Source organism: Mesoplodon densirostris, chromosome 5 (assembly GCF_025265405.1).
Source record: "Mesoplodon densirostris isolate mMesDen1 chromosome 5, mMesDen1 primary haplotype, whole genome shotgun sequence".
NCBI classification, from domain to species: domain Eukaryota; kingdom Metazoa; phylum Chordata; class Mammalia; order Artiodactyla; family Ziphiidae; genus Mesoplodon; species Mesoplodon densirostris.
The window spans coordinates 95,157,093-95,183,359 of record NC_082665.1 but is presented as its reverse complement, the minus strand read 5'-3'; the positions used below and the strand labels follow the sequence as shown (position 1 = coordinate 95,183,359).

The 26,267-nt window shown below is 38.8% G+C and overlaps 1 protein-coding gene across 4 annotated transcripts in view; it reads right to left on the bottom strand.

Moving 5' to 3' along the window:
- The window catches only part of FNDC3B (fibronectin type III domain containing 3B), a 353,074-nt gene that overhangs the window by 151,537 nt on the left and 175,270 nt on the right, over positions 1-26,267 (bottom strand). For all 4 annotated transcript variants that reach the window (XM_060099137.1, XM_060099141.1, XM_060099138.1 and 1 more), the window contains exon 4: positions 14,232-14,308. In XM_060099137.1, the coding sequence (XP_059955120.1) occupies positions 14,232-14,308 (77 nt within the window). The remainder of the gene's footprint in view (positions 1-14,231; positions 14,309-26,267) is intronic.

Sequence of the window (26,267 nt, the reverse complement as noted above, 5' to 3'; positions counted from 1 at the left end):
TTCTCCAGAGAGCACAGATCCTTGGAAAACATCATTGTGCTAGGTCCTCAAGGTTGCCACCTGTTATGGACTGAATTATGTGTCCTCCTCCCTGCCCCACACTAATTCATATATTTATGTCCTAACCCGCAGTACCTCAGCATGTGACTGTATTTGGAGATAGGGCCTTTAATGAAGTAATTATGGTAAAAATGAGGTCATATGGGTGGGTCCTAATCAGACATGACTGATATCCATATAAGAAAAGGAAATTAGGACACAGACAGGCAGAGGGAAGACCATGTGAGGACAGCAAAGGAAGAAGGCCGTCAACAAGCCAACGAGAGAGGCCTTAAAAGAAACCAAACTGATAGCCTGAGGAGCTGTGAGGAAATAATTTCTGTTGTTTAAGCCACCCAGTCTATGACACTTTGTTATGGTGGCCTTAGCAAATTAAAACGCCACCTCTCAGAGCCTCCTATCTTAAGTTCTACCATTCTTGTCTGCTTAAAACAAAAACAAAAAACAAAGCAAACAACCCCCCGCCCCGCACCACAAAAAACAAACAAAAAAAACCTCTCTTCAAAAAGTAATACAGAGGGAAGGGATATGGAAACAGATGTATATGTATAACTGATTCACTTTGTTATAAAGCAGAAACTAACACACCATTGTGAAGCAATTATACTCCAATAAAGATGTAAAAAAAAAAAAAAAAAACTACAAATAGAACTACCATATCACCCAGCAATCCCACTCCTGGGCATATACCCTGAGAAAACCATAATTCAAGAAGAGTCATGTACCGCCCCCCCCCCCAAAAAAAGTAATGCATTTATCCTCCTGGACTAAAACCCAGCCACCTTCCTCTAGCTAAGGAGGAAAGCTTGATGGCAAACAGCAGCTAGTTTGAATCTTTGTCACGTCCCTTTATTCTACTCAATAAGTATTTACTGAGGAACTTCTATGTGCCTAGTATCCCTTGCTATCCTGTGGCTTATACACATGGATGAGAGGCTAGAAAATGAGGCACAAAAGGTTAAACCGAGAGAATGCATGCCTTCCTTACACCAGTGTTTTTAGAAGTATGACCAAGAGAACGGTTAAAACAAAATGAGATAGCCTGGGGGCAACAGCAAGAGGAAGGGCTAACGGGAGCAGCAGGGAGGGAGAGGAGAAGGCAAGTCACAGCCAGTGCCTGTGGCCTGCCAGCTGCTGTCACCTGTCACCTCATGTGACTTCCTTAACTACTGGAGAACTAGATATTAGCATCCCGTTGTACATGAGAAAACCAAGGCACAGCATGATTAAAATGTACAACTAGTTCAACTGCAGAACCAGATTTTCATTCTGGTCTATACTCCCAAGTTTTCATTACGTAAAGAATCATACAGGAGTTAGGTATGCTGCGAAATAAATATGTAAATAATGAACTGTTAGAAATAGGTTATTAAGAGATGTGAAAGGATTCAAGATACAAACAATATTTATTGAATACCTGCTGCTCTGCTTTAATACCTTCTACCTGAAATAAGGCAACAACATGTTAAGGTCCTGGAACAGTAACTGATACATAATAGATAAACCTTACCTAGCAATTACTACTATTAATATTACCACCTCACTAAATCTTCCCAACAACCCTGGGAGGCAAATACAGTTATCCCCATTTGAGAGAGAAAAGGAATGAAGCTCAGTAAAGTTAAGCTAACACACACAAGGTCAGAGAGCTATGGGGGGAAGTGGCGGGGGAGGAAGATGGGGTGCAATTTTGAGTCCAAGAACTAAAAGGACATCTTAAAAACACTTGTGTCTTGATGATCCTTTCTCGTGTTAACAGAGAAGGTAGTTCTTCTCCTTATTGAACTGAAATGCTCCACAGGAATTTTAACAAACTCCTCCTTCTTTTTAGTTTAACAAACTAAAAGCCTTCTTTAGGAACTCCTTTAGAGTTCCTAAAACTCTCCCCTTCTACTTCTTCTGGGCTGCAAACAACAAGAATCAAAAGAGCTTCAATGGTAGGAGGCAAAAGAAAAATTTTAGCAGGCTGCCCCCAATGGTCAGTGATGATCCCAGGTGCAGGCAGAACAGACTGCGTGTGGACACACGTGAGCCCGCGTGCGTGCAGGCAGCGTGCAAATCTGGACTGCTTGAGTGAGCCGCTGCACACAGAAAACTGGGACCTAATGTGTTTGGGAAAGTTGGGCTCAGACTCACTTCCTAACTGTGGCCAACATACTTAAAAGAGGGCTCCCAGGCCATTCTGGCAAGGGAAGAAGTCTCAGCTAAAACTGAGCAGTGAACAAGGAGAAGAAAAGGCTGGGCAACATGAAACAGCCGCATGGACAGAGGGACGGGCAGGCAAACAGTCCCCGCTTCTGCCAGCCAGACTGGTGCTCACCTCTCCACCAGCATCTCTGTCCTGTAACGCAGATTACAGATCTGTGTCTCCCACCAACTCCAAGTCCCTCAAGACACCCAGGCACACAGGAGGCTCTCAATATATGTTAGCTAACCAAAAAATGAATGAAAAAGCAAGCAAAAAAAAAAAAAAATTTTCTCTTTGATTTGATGTCTAGCAAAAGCTATTAACACATTCTTTATCAAATTCAACCCACTGCATAACTCAGGTATATATCTGAGTTTAGACATCATACTCTAAACTTTCAGATAATCTAAACTCAATTAATTCCAGATCTGTTATCCCTGACACTCTTATTTTAAATAAGTATGATTTTACTGTAAGAAAGACACAGAAAACTTACACATTTCCTATATAAGTTCTACTTCAAATCCAAATGCAGTTGAGTGATTTTACTTTATTCATCACCAACCAGGAATAAAGAAGCATTATTTCTCGCCTTTCCTTTCTGCACCGACTCCTCACTAGGCATTTTCTAATATAGTAAACAATACAAAAGAGGAAAAGCAAGTTTGTTCTTCATGGAGGGTAGAGACTTAAAACATATGGACTGTACTTTCCCCAGACCAACCCCCGTTTTGCTGCTATGGATGGATGAAACTCCTACCACCATCCCCAAATACCTTAGAAGAAAGAGAAAATTAGGATAAAGGAATATTCAAAGGGCAACCAAAGAATTACAGGAGCCAAGTAGTGATTCTATTTTACAGATGAAGTTAAGTTACTTGACTTAAAAACGTGGCAGAATTCAATGTACTTCTCAAATCTCCTGACTTACTTTTCTGTCTGTTCAAATTGAATAATCACAACTGTGGCTGAAAACATCAAATGTTACTTCTCAATCTCCTTTCTCTTCACATCTGTTACAGCCCAACACTGATGAAATACTATCTGCTCTTTCCAGTGTAACATTATCATGAATGGTCTGAGGCAATAAACCCTCTAGGTTTAGGACCAGCTCCTCTTGCTGCACAGCATGGTTATTTTTGTAGCAGAATGGAAAAATAAATTATTGGTGATATTTCTGGGTTTCTAAAAGCCCTTTATACAATATCAAAGGATTATCCTGCAGAGTAGTTGCAGATTGATAATCAACATCCTCTCTGAATCAAGGAAGAAAAAAGTTCCTTGAAAATTCCAGCTACTTTTCTGAAACAGTTCTTGCCAATGACTAAGTAAACAACTAATTTCATATGCTTCACAGGTAACCAAACTTAAGGATTTAAGTAATAAGGTGATTCATGAATGAATAAAAATTCCCCAAACATTTTACCCACACACTCATTTATACCTAGAAACCTTAAATTGTCCTTTGGTGCATAATTTTTAATGCACATGCCAACTTCAGGCAATGGCTAAGGTATAGAGTGACAGGGGAATGGTTAGATCCAGATAACAAATCTGAGGTTGCTGAACGGGGAATCACAAGTTGAAGGTATTGATATGGCACTTGTCTTCAGTATTTTAGAGCATGAATCTTAGAGACAAGCTTGTACAGAGGTGACCATACGACCCAGCAATCCCACTAGTGGGCATATACCCTGAAAAAACCATAATTGAAAAAGAGTCATGTACCACAATGTTCATTGCACCTCTATTTACAATAGCCAGGAGATGGAAACAACCTAAGTGTCCACCGACACAGATGAATGGATAAAGAAGATGTGGCACATATATACAATGGAATATTACTCAGCCATAAAAAAGAAATGAAACTGAGTTATTTGTAGTGAGGTGGATGGACCTAGAGTCTGTCATACAGAGTGAAGTAAGTCAGAAAGAGAAAAACAAATACCGTACGCTAACACATACACATGGAACCTAAAAACAAAAAAGGTTCTGAAGAACCTAGGGGCAGGGCAGGAATAAAGACACAGATGTAGAGAATGGACTTGAGGACATGGGGAGGGGGAAGGGTAAGCTGGGATAAAGTGAGAGAGTGGCATGGACATATATACACTACCAAATGAAAAATAGATAGCTAGTGGGAAGCAGCCACATAGCACAGGGAGATCAGCTCAGTGCTTTGTGACCACCTAGAAGGGTGGGATAGGGAGGGTGGGAGGGAGGGAGACACAAGAGGGAGGAGATATGGGGATATAGGTATATGTATAACTGATTCACTTTGTTATAAAGCAGAAACTAACACACCATTGTAAAGCAATTATACTCCGATAAAGATGTTAAAAAATAAATAAATAAAAAGAGGTGACCAATATAAGGAGATACCCTCATAAATGGCAAGCCTCACTCTGGTGGCTTTATAGGTACTAACACTTTTATACACAGAAAAACCACTGACACTTACATAAATCTTTAATCTGGAAAAAGAAGCACAGCTAGGGCATATATAAATGAAATCAACTTTTAGTACTTTACTAAACAGACAGGGCTCCTTCCAGGTGACTGTCAAGTGATTTATAACTAAAACCACTGAAGGCTGGAGAGGAGTATGGAAACAAGTACATCTTCTGTGGTATCTCTTTTAATCCAACTTCTTCAGTAATGTATGGAATGCTATATAGCTGAGGGGACATTAAGAAGGAAGCCAGCAAGGTTTGAGACACATCTTATGAACCACAGAACTGGTGTTGGGTCCTCAGCTGGTGCCAGCTCCATTACCATATCTTGGCTACCCTAGCTTGAGGGACAGAGAGGCCCTATTTAGAGAGAGCTAAGCAACTTAATAACGTATAAAGTGCTCGGCACATAACTCGCATAATACTCAGAAGATCCTCTAACATAGGCAACATCATAGTCCTAAATTCTAGATTAAGAATCTTCAGGAGCAATTAAGTAATTAACCTAAGGCCAGCTAAATGGGTGACAAGATTCATACCCAAGTACTCTCACTAGAAATGCTGTGCCTTTGGTCATATTTTATTGTATATTACCAACCCAAATACCAAAAAGAACCACATTTGAAGATCAAAAATCCAATCTAATACTCCCCAGTATCTGTACGGAGCATGAGAACATTGGACAAGTGAAAAGAGTTACATCCATAGAGCTCCAATTAATAAAATGGACCAAACAATTATTTCAGACTAGATGGAAATGCTGTTTTAAGGAACAGAATATTTGTTAGAAGATAAACAGTAAGTAGCAATCTGATGGTTTAATTTGTGCCAAACTGAGCTGCCTTTAAGATATTAATAATAAACAACAAGGTCCTACTGTATAGCACAGGGAACTATATTCAACGTCCTGAGATAAATCATAATGGAAAAGAATGTTTTAAAAATGTATATATATATATATATATGTATAACTGAATCACTTTGCTGTACAGCAGAGATTAACACAACACTGTAAATCAACTGTTCTTCAATTTTTAAAAAAGATATTAATAAAGCTATTAACAGCAGGAATCAACGGGAATAACTGTTGCTGTTCCTCCAGCACCTCTCCATTGACCAGCACAGAAGACACAGCCAATAACATCTTTTCAGTCCAGCTTCTCAGACACATTTACATCAATGGAAACACAGGCAGGTTGTTCTAGATCGTGTCTATGAATTTTATATTTTACACTTAAAAATGCTCATCAGTCTGGCAGTGGGTTCCATGGCACGAGAAAGGATTAAGAATCTGTGCTGGGGGCTTCCCAGGTGGCACAGTGGTTGAGAGTCCGCCTGCCGATGCAGGGGACACGGCTTCGTTCCCTGGTCTGGGAAGATCCCACATGTCGCGGAGCAGCTGGGCCTGTGAGCCATGGCCGCTGAGCCTGCGCGTCCGGAGCCTGTGCTCCGCAATGGGAGAGGCCACAACAGTGAGAGGCCCGCATACGGCAAAAAAAAGAATCTGTGCTGTTGATAATCAGACATTTATTACAAAGCAAAACAACTGTAAGTCCAAGTTTGTAAACCTGATGAGTTTCAAAGAGTGTGTAGGAATATAACCACCTAACCTTGGTTAAGTTTTGTGCCCAAAGGTTGGGCAAATGTGATTTTCTAAGAAAAGTTGTTCCATATGACAAAAGTGGGTTATTAACTTAGAAAGACAGACTACAATAATTGTGTGATAAAATCATATATAATGTAATGTGCATAATTTAATCCTTATCAATGATTCAGAAGTCATTTCTAGATGTGACATCTTCTCAATATTATTACTACGAAAATCAACTATCAAATCAACTATCATTTTTCTGTACAAGTGAAGAATAGCATTCTACTCAATAGAATGCTAAATCCCAAAAAAGTGTGCCCCACTGTTTTGGTAGTGATTGCTTATGGAAACTTACTTATATTCTCTCTTGGTCTCCTTCTTAAGGAGCAGTATGAACAGTACAGGAGAATCCTCTAATTTTAGATTAGAAAAGAACCTCAGAGATCCTCAAACACTTTCCTTTGCCCTCCTCCCTCCACAAGATAAAAATGACTCCAAAAGTCAGCCAAATTTTGATAAATACCTAGTATGTGCTTGACACCTTTCAAGGAACTAGAGATACAGTGATGAACAGGACACATATTTCATGCTGCTAATCCTGTGTTCTATTAGGTCGCAATGCCAGGATCGTAGAAACAAAGGGAAGAAATCCAAAAGAAAATGCAGAACAGGGAGACAGAGGACTCAGAAAGAGAGAACTTGCAAAATGCTTTGAGGGGAGGGTACAGCTCTTTAATTTAGCATCGCCAACCCTGTCTGTAATCGCTCCTCAGACAAAATAAGCCATAAAATGAAAATAAAGTTATTGTAAATCTGATGATGATAGAAACAAAAACAGAATGGGTACGTTAAGTCCTCTGCTCTTTTCCACAGAAGCTCACGACACCCGTGCACACACTGTGTGCACACACACTGTTCACTGTGAAACATCTTCCTAACTTCCTATAGAAAAGTCCATTTTTCTAGAGGATTTAAAGTTTTGAAAGAGATTCCAATTTTCTTATTATTGGCCGCCAAATGGGTCTGATTCTTGGTCTACCCAGGCACAGGGCAATGCCCCATGTTCCTTCCTGCTCATCATTTTTACAACGTTGAAGGTAAAGCACAGCATTAGTTTAACACTAGGTTGTAATTACCAAAGGGAAGCAGTTGAGGCTAATGCTCATAGCTCAGCCGACTTGGCTGAACAAAACGGAGAAAAGCATTCCATGGCTTCCACCTAACAGGCCCCATTGTTTCTCCACAGGGCTCTGATTTCTGGCCAACTCTTAAAACAAGCCTCACTGGAGAATGATCAACCAAACCAAAATTTAAACATGTATTTAAATAGATTTCTCGTCTCTCCCCTGTCAAGAGAAATGGAATATATATAATTTCAACAGGTATTTACCCATTAACTAATCCCCAAAACAACAGAATGGGTTAAAATGTGTACTTCTGCTATAACAACAGAAACACTTATTTTGACTACTCTGAAGATTTTAGGTTACATCAATTAACCTGGAAAAAGAAGAGTGGTTTCTCAAATGATGGAACATTAACTTGGATGTTTCACTTTGTCTCTTCATATCCTTTTTAAATCTGGGGGTCTACATGAATCCTTTCCCTGTAACTTTTGAAAATGTTTCATAAATTACTATGGAAGCATGGAACATAAAACTCAAGGCATGTGCTTAAGAAATTTTTATATATGAATTCTTCAAAAGTTAATGATGAGGTTAAAAAAAATTTAAGAAAAACCAGGGAAGTGTACAATGAAAGGAAAAATTTGCTTCATATGGCATGATCTCAATATGTATTGAGGAAGGCAAATCCTGCCAAACTTTCACTGAAATTGTTCTAACAGGCTTCTTCATTCTAATAGCTACCACTTAGTGAATGCCCACTGTGGACTACACACCTTACACAGCATTTCTCTTAATTCTTCCCTCTGCCACATCAGGTAGGCATTCACCTATGTGGCAAAAGAGTTTGTAAAAGCTACACGGAAGTAGCCATGGTGGAATACGAAGGCAGGCCTTTTCAAGTAATGTCCATGTTCTTCCTAGCACGCCCTCTTTTCCCATAGCTTCAACCCTAATGACACTGATAAATGCTTTTACATAATGGAAATAACGGTGATAAGTGGATAAGGCTAAATTAAATTCCCTCTCACCTAAATCCACTTTCTCACAGGTGGGAAAAAAAAAACACAAAAACTTAGCCTGTGTTTTCTCTCAAGTTGAAAATGTCAGATCACATTTTCCTCAAACCTCCCCCAGCCTCCCACCAAAAAGTAAAACACACACTCACACTACAACAAAGAAAAGCGTACTACCTCAGAGAAGATGCCACTGTTCTCCTGCCCTAGTCCACACTCTCTCTAAAGCCCACAGGGTCAGTCCTTCCCAACCTAAGAAAATACAGGCTGCGCTGTTGACTGTGCGTCACAGCAGCGCTGTCTCAACTCCACATGTCTGTCTTTCTATAAGATCATTTGCTCATTACTGACACTGGTATTTTGTCAACTTGATCAAGTTTATCAATTTATCTTTAAAGCACTTTTAGCTACTGAAGTATGGAATGAATGCTACAACCAAGAAATTCCCCAGTGACTCAGTTTAGAGTGACTACTGTAATGTCTTTAATCATTTACTTGCCTCTCTCTTCAATTTTCTTACAATAATGTACCATCTCCTATATGAGGAGCTGGGGTTTTAGTATTAGAGATGCACAAGTAGACACACCACACATCCACACTCACATTGTCAAAAGGCAATGTAACATGAAGCAAATACAGTTAATCTTTGAACAAGGTGGGCGTTAGGGGTACCGACCCGCCTCACAGTCAAAAGTCTGCAAATAACTTATAATCAGCTCTCCTTATCTGTAGCTCCTCATCCATGGACTCAACCAACCACAGATAGTGTAGTACTGAGTATTTAGTACTGAAAAAAATCCACGTATAAGTGGACCTGCACAGTTTCAACTCATGTTCTTCAAGGGTCAACTGTATATCCATCAAAGTAGGCTCTGTCAATGACTTAGAGATCACATCATAGTGGGGAAAAGGTCAGTGAGTTCAGAAATGCCTGGGTTGCAATCCTGGTTCAACTCAGGGCCTTGGCTTCCTCGTATGTAAAGTTAGGATGGTGAAAACTAGAAACATAAATAAAGCATTTAGCAGAGTGCACAGCATACACAGTAGTTACTACCACCATCAACACAGGCACCAAGACAGGCTGGGCCATTTTTCCCAGCTGTGCCACTGTTTGCTGATTAATAATTAGGACTAGTCACTATCTTTCCCTCCCTCCTCTTTTGTAATAACTTTATTGAGGTGTAATTTACATACCACAAAATCCATTCTTTTAAAGTGTCTGATTCAGTTGGTTTTTAGTATATTCAGAGTTGAGTGACCATTACCACTATTTATTTCCAGAACACTGTCAGCACCCCAAAAAGAATACCACACCCATTAGCAGCAACTCCCTAATACTCTCTCCCCCAGCCCCTGGCAACAACTAATATATTATCAGTGTCTATGGATTTGCCTATTCTGAACATTATATATAAATGGAATGATACTGTATATGGCTTTTGTGTCTGGCTTCTTTCACTTAGCACAATATTTTCAAGGTTCATCCACTTTTTAGCATGTATAAGTACTTCATTCCTTCTTATGGCTGAATAATAGTCCATTTTATGGATATATCACAACATGTTTATCCATTCATAAGCTGATGGACATTTGGGTTGTTTCCACATTGGGGTTATTATGAATAGTGCTGCTATGAATATTCATGTACAAGCTTTTTGGTGTATAAACATATGTTTTCTCTCCTCTTGGGTATTTATCTAGTAGTGGAATAGCAGAGTCACATGGTAACTCTATATTTAACCATTTGAGGAAATGCCAGACTATCTTCCAAAGCAGCTGTACCATTTTACATTACCACAGGCAGTGTATGAGGGTTCCAATTGTTCCACATCCTTGCCAACACTTGTTCCTACTTGTCTCTTTGATTAAAGCCATCCTAGTGTGTGTGAAGTATATTGCACTGTGGTTTTGATTTCATTTCCCTGATGGTTAAATGATGTTCACCATCTTTTCATGTACTATTTGGCCATTTGTACATTGTTTTTGGAGAATGTCTATTCTGATCCTTTGCCCATATTTAAACTGGGTTTTTTGTCTTTTTATCCTTGAGCTGTTAAGATTTCCTTATATATTCTAGATACAAGTCCCTTCTAAAATATATGATTTGCATATATTTTCTCCCAATCTATGAGTTCTCTTTTCATTTTGTCGATGGTACCTTGGAAGCACAAAAAGTTGTAATTTGGATGAAGTCAAATTTATGTTTTCTTCTTTTCCTGCTTGAGCTTTTGGTGTCATATCTAAGATTCCATTGCCTAATCCGAGGTTATAAAATTTTACTCCTAGAGTTATACAGTTTTAGTTCTTACATCTATGATCCATTTTGAGTTAATTTTTGTATATGGTGTGAGGTAGAGGTCCAACTTCATTCTGTTGCATCTGGATAACCAGTTGTCCCTGCACTATTTGTTGAAGAGACTATTCCTTCCTCTACTGAACTATCTTGGCACTTCTCTCTCTCTTAAATCCACATTCAGAGCATTTCATTCCTTGCAGGTATACATCACTCTCATCTTGCTAATTTTCCAGCTATCAGGCATATTACTACTCGACTTGAACCTGCAAATCTTTGAACCAAACCTATGAATCTATCCTGTATTTACTTTATTTCAAGTTGGCCAATCACTTACATTTAAAAGCACTTATCAAGTACCTACTATGTACCAGGCAGTATTCTAAATTCTCATATGTAATCCCAATGAAGCACTAAGATTCTTGGGGATGGTATAAAATGTATTGTGTTTCATGACAGAGATGGGGACAAAGTACCAAAGATGCTGGAAAAAAACAAACAAAAAAACCCAAAAACAACCATCTCTGTGTTAGAGGTTCTAAAGTGGTCACATTGAGGAGGGGTATTTGAGTAGAAGGATTATTGAACTGTCAGACAAAGAAGGGCTCTAGAGTTCTCCAAGAAGAGAGAAATAATTAGCACAAAAGTATGAAGTTGAGAAAAAGCCAGGGGACAGAGGTTTAAGGTGGTAGCAATGTGGGGCAATAGGAAAAGGTGATTCTCAAAAGGAGGACAGGGTTGAATATTAAGAATCCATATACTACAACAGAGACCTTTAACTGTACCGCTACACAATGTACACCCAACTCTAGATCTGAACAAGGAAGCCACATGTATTTGAGGAAAAGGACTGTGGGGTTAAGGTGTAGACTGTATTGCATAGGGACAGACTAGTATTGGGCATTCTCACATATGTCTAGCCAGGAGGGGGATTTTTTTTTAAGTGATTATTTCTTCCCACAACTGCATAACAAAAATGTATTTTGCTCCTTCACAAGTCTCCTAAGACATTTTATACTTGGTTCCAACCTTCTTCATTCCTTTCAAGTGTATATACGGTCAGCCTTAAAGACGATGTTGTACCTCTTCAGGTTCTCAATTTTCTTCATTATAATAATCACTTTTACTTAAGACACTTCACTGTCAAATATCATTCAAGTTATAATGCTACCACTGAAGGTTATTTAACTCTGGGCCCATCTTCTGAGCAGACAGCCCAGTCTAAAAAGAGTTGAATATGTGCCTTACAGACTGCTTCTTGTTCTTTTTCAATTCGGAATCCAAATTATTCCATTTTTACTATTCTTCAAATATCTCCTAGCACTTTCTGCCATAATTCTGAGTTCAGAAAGTGTTTCACTATGCTTCCATCATCAGCTTTATGAAAGTAAGTTTACAGTTCTGTTTTTCCTCTTTCTACTTAGATTTTCTATAGAAGTTTTTCAGAATCAGAAATACACCACTATCTCAAAGTTTCTATTTTTCCTAGGAATCCTAATAAATGTTTGGCAGTTAATACAATCACAGCAACACCACTAGCAATAAAAAGCACATTACAGCTTCTCTCCACTAGAATGTTCAATTTTTAACTGGTATTCCTTAAATGGGCATTTAGCATAAAAGGAGGAGTTATTTCAGCCATCACAATGGTGAGAACTGTACTCTGGTTCAAGGGAATGAAACACTTCCTCAAATAAATGAGTGGGAGACATAATGGAATTCTACATTCCTTGTTCTTTTCTGTTAATTGGCTGGTGATGTGAACGTGATCCACCATCGTGTGTCTTGGCTGGAAGGGCTTGCTCTGCAACCTTTTCTCCTTCAGTGATCCTTATTTACAAAGACTTGTGTAAAACAAGCCATTTACTTGCAACAGGGGGAAGATGGGCCAACATTCTGGCTCCTCCAAAAAAAAAAAAAAAGTCAAACTGGCTCACATAAAAGAAGTAGGGATGGAAAAAATGAAATTATAGTGGCTGCACTATGGCTTAGACAGTGAAGAAATGGATAAGTTTTTACATCAGAGAAGGATAAATCTTCTTTGATTCCTGCCTGCACTTCAGCAATTTTCCTATGTAGCTGCCAATTTTTTCACCCCAGCAAAATCACTGAAAATGAAAATTACAGATTTTTAAACCATTTTAAAAGCAGACAGAGAGAGAAAGAAAAAAAAATCTGGAAGACTATAACCTCAAAAATGTTAACACAAAGATTATCGTCTTCTGTGGGTAGTAAAATTACAAATATTTTCTTTTTTTCTACTCTTCTGCCTTCTCAGATTTTTTCCAGTGAATATAAGATGCCATTATAATCAGAAAAAAAGTACAATAGTGGCAGAAAGAGAGAAAAACAGTTGGTTAGTTAGGTATTTGGGGAGGAAGTAGTGCAGGGAGAGTTCAAGTTGTTTTAGGAGCTGAGGACAAAAAACAAAAGTATATACAGATGCCCATGTTCCAGGCACCCTGAAGACTTTAAACCTTACCCAGGAATAGGAGTACAACTTTATCCTTTAACTTTTTTTTTTTTTTTAATCTTTCCAACACACTTCTGAAATCGCTGCTACTTTTTTTTGGGGGGGGGGGGCGCCGAACTGAGAGGCTTGTGGGATCTTAGGTCCCTGACCAGGGATTGAACCCGCAACCTCGGCAGTGAAAGCGCCGAGTCCTACCCACTGGACTGCCAGGGAAGTCCTGCTACTACTTTTTTTTTTTTTTTTTTTTTTGTGGTACGCGGGCCTCTCACTGCTGTGGCCCCTCCCGTTGCAGAGCACAGGCTCCGGACGCGCAGGCTCAGCGGCCATGGCTAAGGGGCCCAGCCGCTTCACGGCATGTGGGATCCTCCCGGACCAGGGCACAAAACCGTGTCCCCTGCATTGGCAGGCGGACTCTCAACCACTGCGCCACCAGGGAAGCCCCCCTGCTACTACTTTTTAAACAGCTATTGCTTTTTTTTTTTTTTTACTTAAGAAATAATCCAATTTCAGAGAAATTTAAGTGCAAACAGTGAAGTTCTCACATCATATTCAGTTATTTATCAAGCCCAAGTCATGCCACATTACAGAAAAACGGGACTCCTATAACAGAAGGCAGACCCTATTTATGATAACTATATGTCTCCTTTGATATTTTTTACTAATTAAGTCTACAAGTTTTCTTTTTCTAGCAAATTGTGGTACAGGTAGAAGGAAGTCTCTAAGGCAGTAGACTCAACGAAGGAACCATTGTCAAATGGTCAAGTGTGAAACCCACCTCAGAGGAAGGCAGCCTGGTAACCCTGCTGTGTTTCCCTCCCACTGACTTTCTGGCACATCAAGCGGCAAGATTCAGGAAGGACCATGTGGTGCCACACAAACAAAAATCAAAAACAAAAACAGGAAAACAAGAAAACCCCACAACTCTAGCATTATCCTAACAAAATTAATCCTGGAATAAGGTTTTGAGGCCATATATTGTTTTGGAATAATGACAGTGCCCATAGTGAGTAGAGAAGTCTATTAAATGGTTTACCTGTGAAATATAACCTGGAGGCACGTGGATGGGAGGAATGGATCCATTGGGTGACATCATGGGAACTTCAGCAGGCCCTAAAAGAGGCAAGAGTAAGATGTTAACAACTGATGAAATATACATTATTCAAACTAATCATTGGTATTTTAAAATATTATCAAAACTGAAGAGAATCACTGACTATTTTCTCTTCAGTAATTGGTACCTTGTGCCTTAGACCTGAAATCACAAATGAAAAGGAATTCTTCAGCTGCATAAGTCAAGGGGGTGGGGGTGGGAGAACAGCTATGAGCATCTTTTTTTTTTTTTTTTAGTATTGTTTTTTGGCTGCACTGGGTCTTCATTGCTATGCGCAGGCTTTCTCTAGCTGCAGTGAGCGGGGGCTACTCTTCGTTGTGGTGCTTGGGTTTCTCATTGCGGTAGCTTCTCTTGTTGTGGAGCAAGGGCTCTAGGCACACGGGCTTCAGGAGTTGCAGCACGTGGGCTCAGTAGTTGCGGCACACAGGCTCTAGAGTGCACAGGCTTCAGAGGTTGTGGCGCTTGGGCTCAGTAGTTGTGGCTCGCAGGCTCTAGAGCACAGGCTCATTAGTTGTAGCACAGGGGCTTAGTTGCTCCACGGCATGTAGGATCTTCCCTAACCAGGGATCAAACCTGTGTCCCCAGCACTGGCAGGCGGATTCTCAACCACTGCACCACCAGGGAAGTCCCTATGAGCATCTTTATAAATATTTAATGATTACCAAAGCCTCAAGTTCCATAAATTAAGGCTGCTCAGTTAAGAGTAGTCTAACAAAGCAGGGCAAAAAGTTTCCTTTTTTCCCTTTAAAAGAATGTATTATCAATATATGCTTAAGTAAATAAATTTTTAATGAGTTTATCTCCTCTGGTTTAAAAAGCTCCTATAGACTTTGGGTTTATAATTTTCATTTCAAATATTATTTTCAATAAGTTACTGTAACATGCCATTAATTTGACATAGAAGAAACCTTTAAAATACTCCAAACCAACTGAATTTGACAAGTCTCTTATAAGGCAGGGGGTAAAAACAGATTATATTTTAAAACTAGACACTATTAGGAATACTCATACCATATTTACTTGGATTATTTCAAAGTAAAGCATTCAATTAACAAGAGGTTAGTTTCAAAATATTAAATTCAACAAATGTTAATCGCATGTCTAAGGAAACAATGAAAGGCAAGGCAAAGCTCAGTTACCTAAGACATAGTTGGAGTTAATATTTAATTACAAGGAAACTGATTGTCATATAACATCAAAATCAACTTCTGACACCCTTCCAAAGATCCTATGACTAAATGGTTTCCCTGGAAGTATAAGAACCTCAGGTCACTGGTTTTCAGTTTGACAGGTGGCTCCCCTATCTAGCAACCCATGTCCCAAATGTCAATCCAAAGCTGTGTTTCTAGTCTTGAGGTGCGACTTCCTGGCTCCAAGTGCCCTGTGTTGTTTATTTGCTTTCTCCTGATGTGTGTTGTGCTGCCGGCAATGAAAATGGCTCTGCTGTAACAAAAACCAAGAAAAATACAACACTTTTCTTGGCAAAAGAAGACAGACCCTGCCACCCAGTGCTGCACTTACATATAAGCACAATGCATCTTTCACCTCACAGTACAATCCAATGTTACAACTACTTCTCAGGAAAAGTGTAGAGGGACAGGGATGCTGGGGTGCCCATCAAAAGGTCTACAAGTATAGGAAAAACATATAGGAGAAGCGCAGAAAAGATTTGAGTATTCATGTAACATTCCACATGACTAGAGTCGCTGCAACTTCATGGACAATATGCCAAAGTACTAAACTATCTGATAATCTCTGAACTCATAAAAATTCCACAGTAGTCTCTCACATAGTAACACACTGGTAATCAGTTAAAGAAGAGGATGACAATGGCATAAGAATGGATAATTCCACGATCCCACTGTATTTTTAAGTATGATTCCAACTAATACATCCAGCAATCACTGAAGGTACTTTCCAAATTCATCTTCCAAATCCATCTTTCTCATCAGCTTTAGCATTTTTGCCACAGCCATTAAGACATTTAGGTATTTACTAAATATTTCTATTTGAATTGATTCACGTAAAAATCACAGACAACTATTTCACTCTTAGCCTGAGTACTGTCTTTGAAATCCAAGGGTCAATGCACTCAGCTCTATAAGCAGGCATTAAGAGCGCGGCCTCTGCCTGGTTTCATTTCCCACCTCACTATTCACACTGGTTGGGTGACGTTGGACAATTCACTTAGCCTTTCTATGCCTCACTTGTCAATAAGAATAATAATCCCTACCTCATAGATTTGGGTTTATAGACTAAATTCAATAATACATGTAAAAGCATTTAGGGCAGTGCATGGCATAATAATCACTCATCAAAATGTTAGCAATCTTTACAATTTTTCTTTTTTTATTTATAGTTTTTTGTTTTTTCCTGTTCTTTCATTACAATTACATTTTAAGCACTATTTTTTTAACAGTACATGTCCCTGTAACACATAGTCAACACGCATACTCTTTGTACAATACTGACTTACGAGGCAAACCTTCCTCATCAGATAAATATCAAATATTTCATAGTGCAGAGTGTGAACAGAAATGCTACCACTTCAATAAAGTATTACTTTTTAATCACCAAAATGTATACCAGGCAAACAGTCTCTTAACCCCAGGCATGACCCCTAAAACTGTTAAAGTCATTTGTATAAAATGCTTTAAAGAATGTAGGACAAGTAAATGATTTACAGCCAGAAAATGTTTTCTTCCTGGCCTTGGTTTCAAAAGTAGCCAAATGACTTTAACATGCTTGTTCCCCCTTTCTCTTGTCACTGTCATCAAAACCCTTTCAAAAAGCCTTGCGAAATATACAGTAATGGTTTCTGAAACTCAGCTCTGCCCTAGAACCCTAAGGTTTCTCTCCCTTCTGAAATAAACCACTGCATACACAGGCATTCAGGAGTTTAAAAGCTAGGAAAATAAAATCCCTTTCACAATGGTGGTATGAGAAAAGTTATTGTCTCCCTAAATACTTATCTCCCAATCAGTGAGTTTACTGCCTCTGCTCAACAGTTTGTGTTTGAGAACCTCCTGATACTATTATAATTCTTCCCTAATTAAAACACAAACTTCTCTTCCTAAACTTTTAGGACTACTAGATTCCTTTTGATTTTTAATAGATAATCTCGTGACACAGAAGACTGAAAGGATATAGCCCTGAGAATATGTGGAAAATGGTTCTCTTCTTGTTCAAACCACCAACACCGGATATGTGAGAGGTAAAAAAGGCACACAATCTCCCCAAACTAACTTCCTTTCTGACTGTATTGGGAAATCATCGATCTATTAAGCTTTTTGGAAAAAAACTTCTTAAATCTCTTAAGATATCTGGAACCCTCTTTATTAAACACTCTTGTTACATAAAGGTAGGTCTACACAAATATACATACACATAGATTAAATAATTTGAACATAAACATACACTTCCAAACTACTTCAGAATTTTTTTTTTTTTTGAGAAACTAATTAAGAAGCTCAGCTAGAGACCACATGAACTCTTCCACAGACAGATGAAAGATGTCACACGTACAATTTCTAGAACTGGAACTAGAATGTTTGCTAAAACCCAAGTAATTCCATGAAAAAAATGCCTTGGGAAATCTGATCAATTTCAGGCTGTGACTTCAACAGTCAAGAATCCCTTCCCTTTTTTCTTTTTTTTTTTTTTTAACATCTTTATTGGAGTTTGATTGCTTTACAATGTTGTGTTGGTTTCTGCTGTATAACAAAGTGAGTCAGCTATATGCATACATATATCCCCATATCCCCTCCCTCTCATCTCCCTCCCACCCTCCCTATCCCACCCTTCTAGGTGGTCACAAAGCACCGAGCTGATCTCCCTGTGCTATGCTGCTGCTTCCCACTAGCTATTTTACATTTGGTAGTGTATATAAGTCCATGCCACTCTCTCATTTCGTCCCAGCTTCCCCCTCCCCGTGTCCTCAAGTCCATTCTCTAAGTCTGCGTCTTTATCCCTGTCCTGCCCCTAGGTTCATGAGAACCATTTTTTTTCTAGATTCCATATATATGTGTTACCATATGGTATTTGTTTTTCTCTTTCTGACTTACTTCACTCTGTATGACAGACTCTAGGTCCATCCACCTCACTACAAATAACTCAATTTCGTTTCTTTTTATGGCTGAGTAATATTCCATTGTATATACGTGCCACATCTTCTTTATCCATTCATCTGTCGATGGACACTTAGGTTGCTTCCATCTCCTGGCTACTGTAAATAGTACTGAAATGAACATTCCCTTTTTTTTCATTGAACAAGATGTGAAACACAAACAAGAACTATGATCAGTTTATAGTCATTAAAAAATTTAACTGCAATATGCAAGTACATGGTCTAGCATCTTAAAAGTCTGCTAGCATTTGTTAATGAATTGATTTTTCATTTACTTACAGCAAACTGCGAACAAGAAAGGTTGAAGAGCAGCTTAATTATTCAACCAACAGTAATTCATGTAATGATCCTACAACTTTATTCTCACATCAAAGAGACTGAAGAAAAGTCCAGCAATGTTGTATTCCTAGGGACACATAGCTCATGGAGAGCTTCTAAGCCCCTGCCATGGCTGTACGACCATTCTGCTTCACTCTGTGCTTCTGCCCTGCTACCAGGGATCCCCCCAGAGCCCACACATGTAGATACCCCCTTAATCTGATACTATATTCAGAATATTCACCTGTCCTGGGAGAAGAGTTAACTAGACTGACTCGAGGAGAATGTACAAATGAGGTTTAGACATCTGAAAGTGGTGGAAAATGGGAATCTGGGGTATATATTATCATTTTAATTAGTCTCAGAAATAGATTAGCTATAAATAATTAATTATACCACAATTTTGACATTTTGAAATGGTATTTTTTATAAACTGAATATTCGCCAGTAGGTAAACAAGTAGTGAATAAGTAGAATGTTATGATTGTAATTGTCTAGAAACTGGTACTTGTGTGTCCAAATGGCTACTTTCAACAACAGCCATTAGTAGTAATAAATCACATTCTTAGCTTATTAACTTAAATATTATTTTGTTCAAAGAAGATGAAAGGGGTGGGGGGGGAGGATATAAGAGGACTGAGATCACAACACAAGATAAAGGAAAACTAATGAGAAAAATAAAGCAAAGGGAAAACACTGATGTGATAAAATCCAATGAACCCTATTTAAAAAAAAAAAAAGACACCTGAGTCTTTCTAAATAGCCAAAAGATAATTTCTTGCTCGTTGAAGTAGTCATATGGATAAGGCCACAGCTAATAGGTAACCAGATAATTACGGTGAAAGCACTTATCAAAACAAATGGTCTAAATAAAAGTACACTTCAGGGCTTCCCTGGTGGCGCAGTGGTTAAGAATCCGCCTGCCAATGCAGGGGACACAGGTTCGAGCCCTGGTCCGGGAAGATCCCACATGCCGCAGAGCAACTAAGCCCATGTGCCATAACTACTGAGCCTGCGCTCTACAGCCCATGAGCCACCTGAGCTCACGTGCCACAACTACTGAAGCCCATGCTCTGCAACAAGAGAAGCCACCACAATGAGGAGCCTGCACACAGCAACGAAGACCCAACGCAGCCAAAAATAAATAAATAAATAAATAAAAGTACACTTGCACTGTTTGCCAAGGGTCTAAGACTGAAAACAAAATGTGAGGTCTTCTGGTGAACTGTGTGAATGCCTAATAATGAACCTCCAGTTATTCATGGTGATTCAAGACATGTAGACGAGCGAAGAGATTATGTAGGCACTTTGGGGAACACTGATTTTTTTAAAGCTATTCAACACTAATTAATCCCACAAGAGAACTAAAAGGAATACAAAGGTAATAAAATAAAGCACAGGTTCTAACCTAAGCTTAAACTCTAGTGCAGTGGTTCTTAAACTTTAGTGTGCATCAAAATCATCCAGAGGGTTTCTGAAAATCCAGATTGCTAAACTCCACTTCCCATAGTTTCAGAATCAGAAGATTGGGGGTGGGTCTTAAGAGCTAGCATTTCTAACAAGTTCTCAGGTGATAACCTCTGACTTAGTAGGTTAAAAGACAATAAGCATACACAGCAAACATTACACTCAATGGTTAAGAAACTGAAAGCTTTCCCTCTAACATGAGGAACAAAACAAAGATGCCTACTTTCACCACCACTATTGACATTGTGCCAGAAGTCTTAGCTAGAACAGCTGGGCAAAAAAAAGAAAAAGAAAAAGAAAAGGCATCCAAATTGGAAAGGAAGAAGTAAAATTATATTCGCAGAAGACATAATCCTATATATAGAAAATCCCAAAGATTCCATAGACAAAAAACTATTAGAGCTGAAAAACGAATTCAGTAAATTTACAGGGTACAAGAGCAACGCATAAGTCAATTGTGTTTCTATGCACCAGCAATGAACAATCTGAAAAGGAAATTAAGAACACAATTCTATTTATGACAGTATCCAAAAGAATAAAATACCTAGGAAAAAATTTAATCAAGGGGGTGAAAGGTTTATGCACTTAAATTACAATACACTGCTGAAAGAAATTAAAGAAGACCTAAATAAATGGAGCTTAAGAACACCTAAACAAACACATGGAATGGAAGACTTAATATTGTTAAGATGGCAATACCGCTCAAAGCGATCTACTGAGTCAATGTAATCTCTACCAAAATTCCAACGGTCTTTTTGGCAGAAATGGAAAAGCCAACCCTCAAATTCATATGAAATTGCAAGAGGCCCCAAACAGACAAAAAGAATCAACTTGGACCCCTACCTGACATCATATACAAAAATTAACTCATCATAGATCTAAATATAAAAGCTAAAACCGTAAAACTCTTTTAGAAGAAAACATGGGTATATATTTCATGGGCATTTGTCAATGGATTCTTTTTTTTTTTTTTTGCTGTACGCGGGCCTCTCACTGCTGTGGCCTCTCCCGTTGCGGAGCACAGGCTCCGGACACACAGGCTCCGCGGCCATGGCTCGCGGGCCCAGCCGCTCCGCGGCATGTGGGATCTTCCGGGATCGGGGCATGAACCCGTGTCCCCTGCATCGGCAGGCGGACTCTCAACCACTGCGCCACCAGGGAAGCCCTGTCAATGGATTCTTAAATGTGACACCAAAACCACAAGCAACAAAAGAAAAAAAAGAGTGGACTTCATAAAAATTAAAAACTTTTGTCCAAAGGACATTATTAACAAAGTGAAAAGACAACCTATAAAATAGGGAAAAAATATTTACAAATTCGGTATCTGATAAGGAACTAGTATCCCAAATACATATATATATTGATAATTGTCACAACTCAACAAAAAGACAAACAACCTAATTTTTAAAACAGGTAAATGGTTTAAATAGACATTTTACCAAAGAAGATATACAAACAGCCAACAAACATATGAGAAGATGCTCACAACATCATTAGTCATTAGGGAAACACAAATCAAAACCACAATGAGGTACCACTTCACACCCCCTACAATGGCTATTCTCAGAAAAATGGAAAATAAGTGTTGGTGAGGATGTGGAAAAACTGGAACCCTTGTACAATTGCTGGTAGTGATGTAAAATGATACAGCTGTTGTGGAAAACAGTTTGGCTCTTCCTCAAAAAGTTAATCAGGAAAGTACCATATGACCCATCAATATCACTCCTAGGAATAATATACCCAGAAGGATTGAAAACTGGGACGTAAACAAATACATGTACACACACGTTCACAGCATCACTATTCACAATAGCCAAAAGGTGCATGCAAACAGCCAAAATGTCTATTTGGGGATGAATGGGTAAATACAATGTGACATAATACACACAGGGAATATTACTCAGCCATAAAAAGTAATGAAGTACTGATATATGCTACAAGGTTGAAAACGTTATGCTAAGTGAAAGAAGCCAGACACAAAAGGTCATATATTGTGTGATTCCATGTATATGAAATATCCAGAATAAATAAATCAACAGAAATGAAACTCAGATTTGTGGTTTCCAAGGGCTGAGGGATGGGAGGGGTTTGGGAAGCAATTGCTTAATAGATGCAGGGTTTCCTTTTGGGGTGATGAAAATGTTTTAGAACTAGAAAGAAGTAGTGATTGCATAACACCGTAAATATACTAAATTGCCAATGAATTAAAAGTTAATTTTATCTAATTAATAATGTTAATAGTTAATGTTATGTGTATTTCACCTCAACAAAAATATTTTTTAAAAAAAATAATAATGAGCACATAACCAAAGAACTATAAGATAGTAAAACTGGGGTTACTAATAAACTACCAAAAAGCAACTGAACATAAACTTCCTAGAGCACATCTTCATTCCTCATACATTAATTTCTGGGAGGATGCTGTTTCTAGACACTGTGTTATGCAAAATACCAGTAAGGTGCATTCTCTGTCCTCAAAGGACTCATAGTCTAATTACGGGGAACAGGTATATAAACAAACACACACAAGGATGCACTTCAGGCACTGTCTAAATTTAGCAAGATTTTAAATGATTACATCCTATGGACACATTAGTAATTACAGAAATAAGCTGTTAGAAGGCCTTTAGGATTTAGTAGAGGGCTCACTGTTTTACAACTAAAGAAACTGAGGCCCAGAAGCAAACTGAGAAGCTCGCAGGTGATGGAACAACAGGGTCTAGAAGTCAGTTTTTCTAGTTTTCAGCCCAATGTGGTTTCCTTCAGGAGTAAGTTTTGTTGTTTCTTAAAATGCTGCTGCAAAGTCATTTTCTCTCAGGGTGTAATTTTCACTTAGAGCCAGGTATAGATGGCACGTTTCTCTGGCTCAGATATATTGGTCTCTCCAAACTGTAACTACTTCTTCCCAAAGGCATCCTGCCAGAAAGGAAACAAACTGGGAAGAGCAGAATCTGAGCAGTGCAAAGAACAAAAGCTTTGGAGCTAGTGAGGCCTGGGTTTGAATGTGAGCTCTACCACTTTCTAGCATGACCTTGGGCTAGTTACTTAAACTCTGACTGATCAGCACTTTTCTGACCTACAAAAAAGGATGACAAGAGCTCATTTCAAGGGTTGTTCTGAGGACTGGAAGTTGTAATAATGCATATAGTGCCCAGCACAGTACCTTGTCAAATAATGGTATTTAAAAAACAACTGTAACATTGTGCCACGAAGAAAAATACTGTATGAACAAAGAGGTTAATAGAGACCAAGCATTTATCAGAGAGACAAATGAAGAGTTATATGCTTTCTCAAATGAGCAAGTCAGTTGTCTTGTCCTTTACATTTTTTCCCTCTAAAAATGTGTTTCCATCTTGTAGCTTCAAAATAATATTCTCCTTTTAAAAATATAAAGCATTCAAGATATATGAATTATGATTTAAAAACAAGGAACAAATTGTTAAAAAAGGAAAAGATGGCTGCTTTCCCATAGTCGTCTACTTTCCCATGTCTAATACTAGCCCTCTACCTCTCCCAAAACCACCTGTTATCTTTTCCTAATTTCTAGGAAACCTTAGAAAATTGGGTATGCCTAACTTTCTGAATGTCTGGACAACTCTAAATCAAAGGATCAGCCCTTGTTTTCTGAAAGTCAATCCTCTACATCTCTCTGACATTGGCTTTATTACAAGAATTTCTAGTCTGGCTCAGCTATTGTCCTTAAAAGTAGCAAGTGACCGTAACAACAAATTGCCCAGTGATGACTAAAATATTCCTGTTGAAGTCTTCCTGAAGTAAACCACTACCAAGAAGCAAAACTGAGCTGCTGATAGAACTCATAAATAATGGGTCACCACCATCTTATCATTTAACCATTTCAAAACACAAGGAGGTGCGCTACTTTAGTTAAATGTTTTACGACTTTTGAAATGCAAGTCTTTTCTTTCCAAATATTCCTCTTCGAACTTGTTCTGCTACTTAGCTGTTATAAGGGCATCAGGAGTAGAGAAAGAGTTTAATTCTCACATAAGACTAAACTTCATCAATCCCAATTTTCCTTAATTTCAATAAAACTGAGATATCTACCCACTTTATCAAGTTGTCTTTAGGCTTAAATGTTAATAAAATCTGTATACTTACTGAGTGATTATAGAGTGCTTTTCTTATATTAGTTAATATTTTATTGCATTCAATTCAATAAACATTTATTGTACAAGATGCTGTAAGGTATTAAAAGCCACACAGAAGATTCTACAACAGAAACGTTACTAACAAACTACTACGTAAATAAGCAGCAACTGTTTTATTAGTGGCCAAGAGCTCTGGAGCTGGACAATAAAAATCATCCACAGAGTGGGTAGGTAGCAGGAGCATATTTAACACTTCCAGTGACTGGCGGTGAATGGTAAAGCAAGTCGGTGAATCCATTCACAACAGGCACGATGGCTAACAGTTTTAAAAAGAACTTGATTTAAATTCAGGCCTACAGAAATACAAGCTCTAAGACTGTCAAAGACATTAGGTACCATAAGAGAGGCCAGTGATACAGCCTTCGACGCCTGATTTTAGAGCTCTTGGTTGTTGCTTTGTTCAGTTCAACAAACCTTTGCTGAACCCGGTCTAGTTGCCAGACCCGGCACAGGATGCCAAGGACACAATGACGTTGAAGAGAACAAGCATTTCTGCTCTTAATTATGGAGAGAATGGCATGCAGAATGAGTAATGCACAGGTGCATAGGGTGAGGGGCAGAGGGGGAAACCCAGCTTTGTGTCCTGCTTTGGGCCTGAGGTTTCTGCGACAGACACTGCGTATCTCGGCGTGGAGTCAGGCACATAGTCCAGACATCTCAAGCAGCGTGAGCATTTGGTAAGAGTCTAGTCTAGCAATAGAAGTGATTAAACAATTAGGTAGGAGGCCTATGAAAAATGGTTCCAAAAGTTCACCTTTGGAAAAAACAAAACACAAGCCAGTGAGTTCACAGATCCAGCCTGATGTTGAAGCTGGACCTCCCTAGGTCTCAGGGCCCTGCTCTTCATGTTAAAATTTATCACCCTCTCCAAATTTGGACCATAGCTTAACCAGTCCACAAATGAAAAACATTCTGTGTCACCCTTCCAGTTAAACTTATCTAAATGAACACTAAGACTCAGTCCGTCTTTGTTTGATTTTTAATGTCAGGTTTTAATGGCAGATAATCCATGGATTTGCTTATTTATACTGAAACTAGGACCTTATAAACTTCAAAGCTCTGAGGAATGATACAAATACAACTCAATAATACTGAGAATGAGCTTCTGATACTTTACAAAAAAAAGTCCCTGCAAATATTAGCAGCAAAATTAAAATCAAGTCATCAAAAGGGCATTCACTTCAAAGCCTTTTTAAAGCAAATCTTTCCTAGCATGCTTTCTCTATGCCCATCAAGGGCATCAGAGAGAGCCCCTCACACTTTCTTATACAGGGTAATGAGGACCGTTTTGCCAACTACTGGCATTAACTAATCACAAATTCAAGAGGAAGTTGTCCAAAAAACTGAGTCAGAATGGGTGAGCATAACTTCCGTGGAACCCTCCAAGATAGTCTTGTTGAGGGTAAAAATTTATTAGAGCAGAGGATTTTAATTTCATTTTAAATGTCCTGAGATAAAACTGGTATTTTTAAGAAATAAGCCTATTAATTTTGTAGAGAAAAAGATCAGGAAGAAAAATTATTCATTAAAAGGCAATGGCAGAGACAGCAACTAAGCACCGTGCCAGGAGGACTGCGGCAGAACTTACTCACTGTGGCACTGAGTATTTTGAAAGGGTTGCCTTCGTTCTCTCACGAGCTTTCTCTGCTCTCGGAAAGGGTTATGAAAGGGAACAGGGATGAATAAAACCCTGTCTACTCTTCTTCTCCAGACCTCAACTCCCACCCCGTTTGGCTGCCCCACAAGCCGGTTTTCTCCCGGGAAGGAAAGAACAGCAAACAAAAGATAGGACAGCAAATAGATATTTTCATACCGACTCTGGGAAGAACTCAGGGGCAAATGTGCACTTCCTAAATAAAATAATCTGGGCTCCTCTTT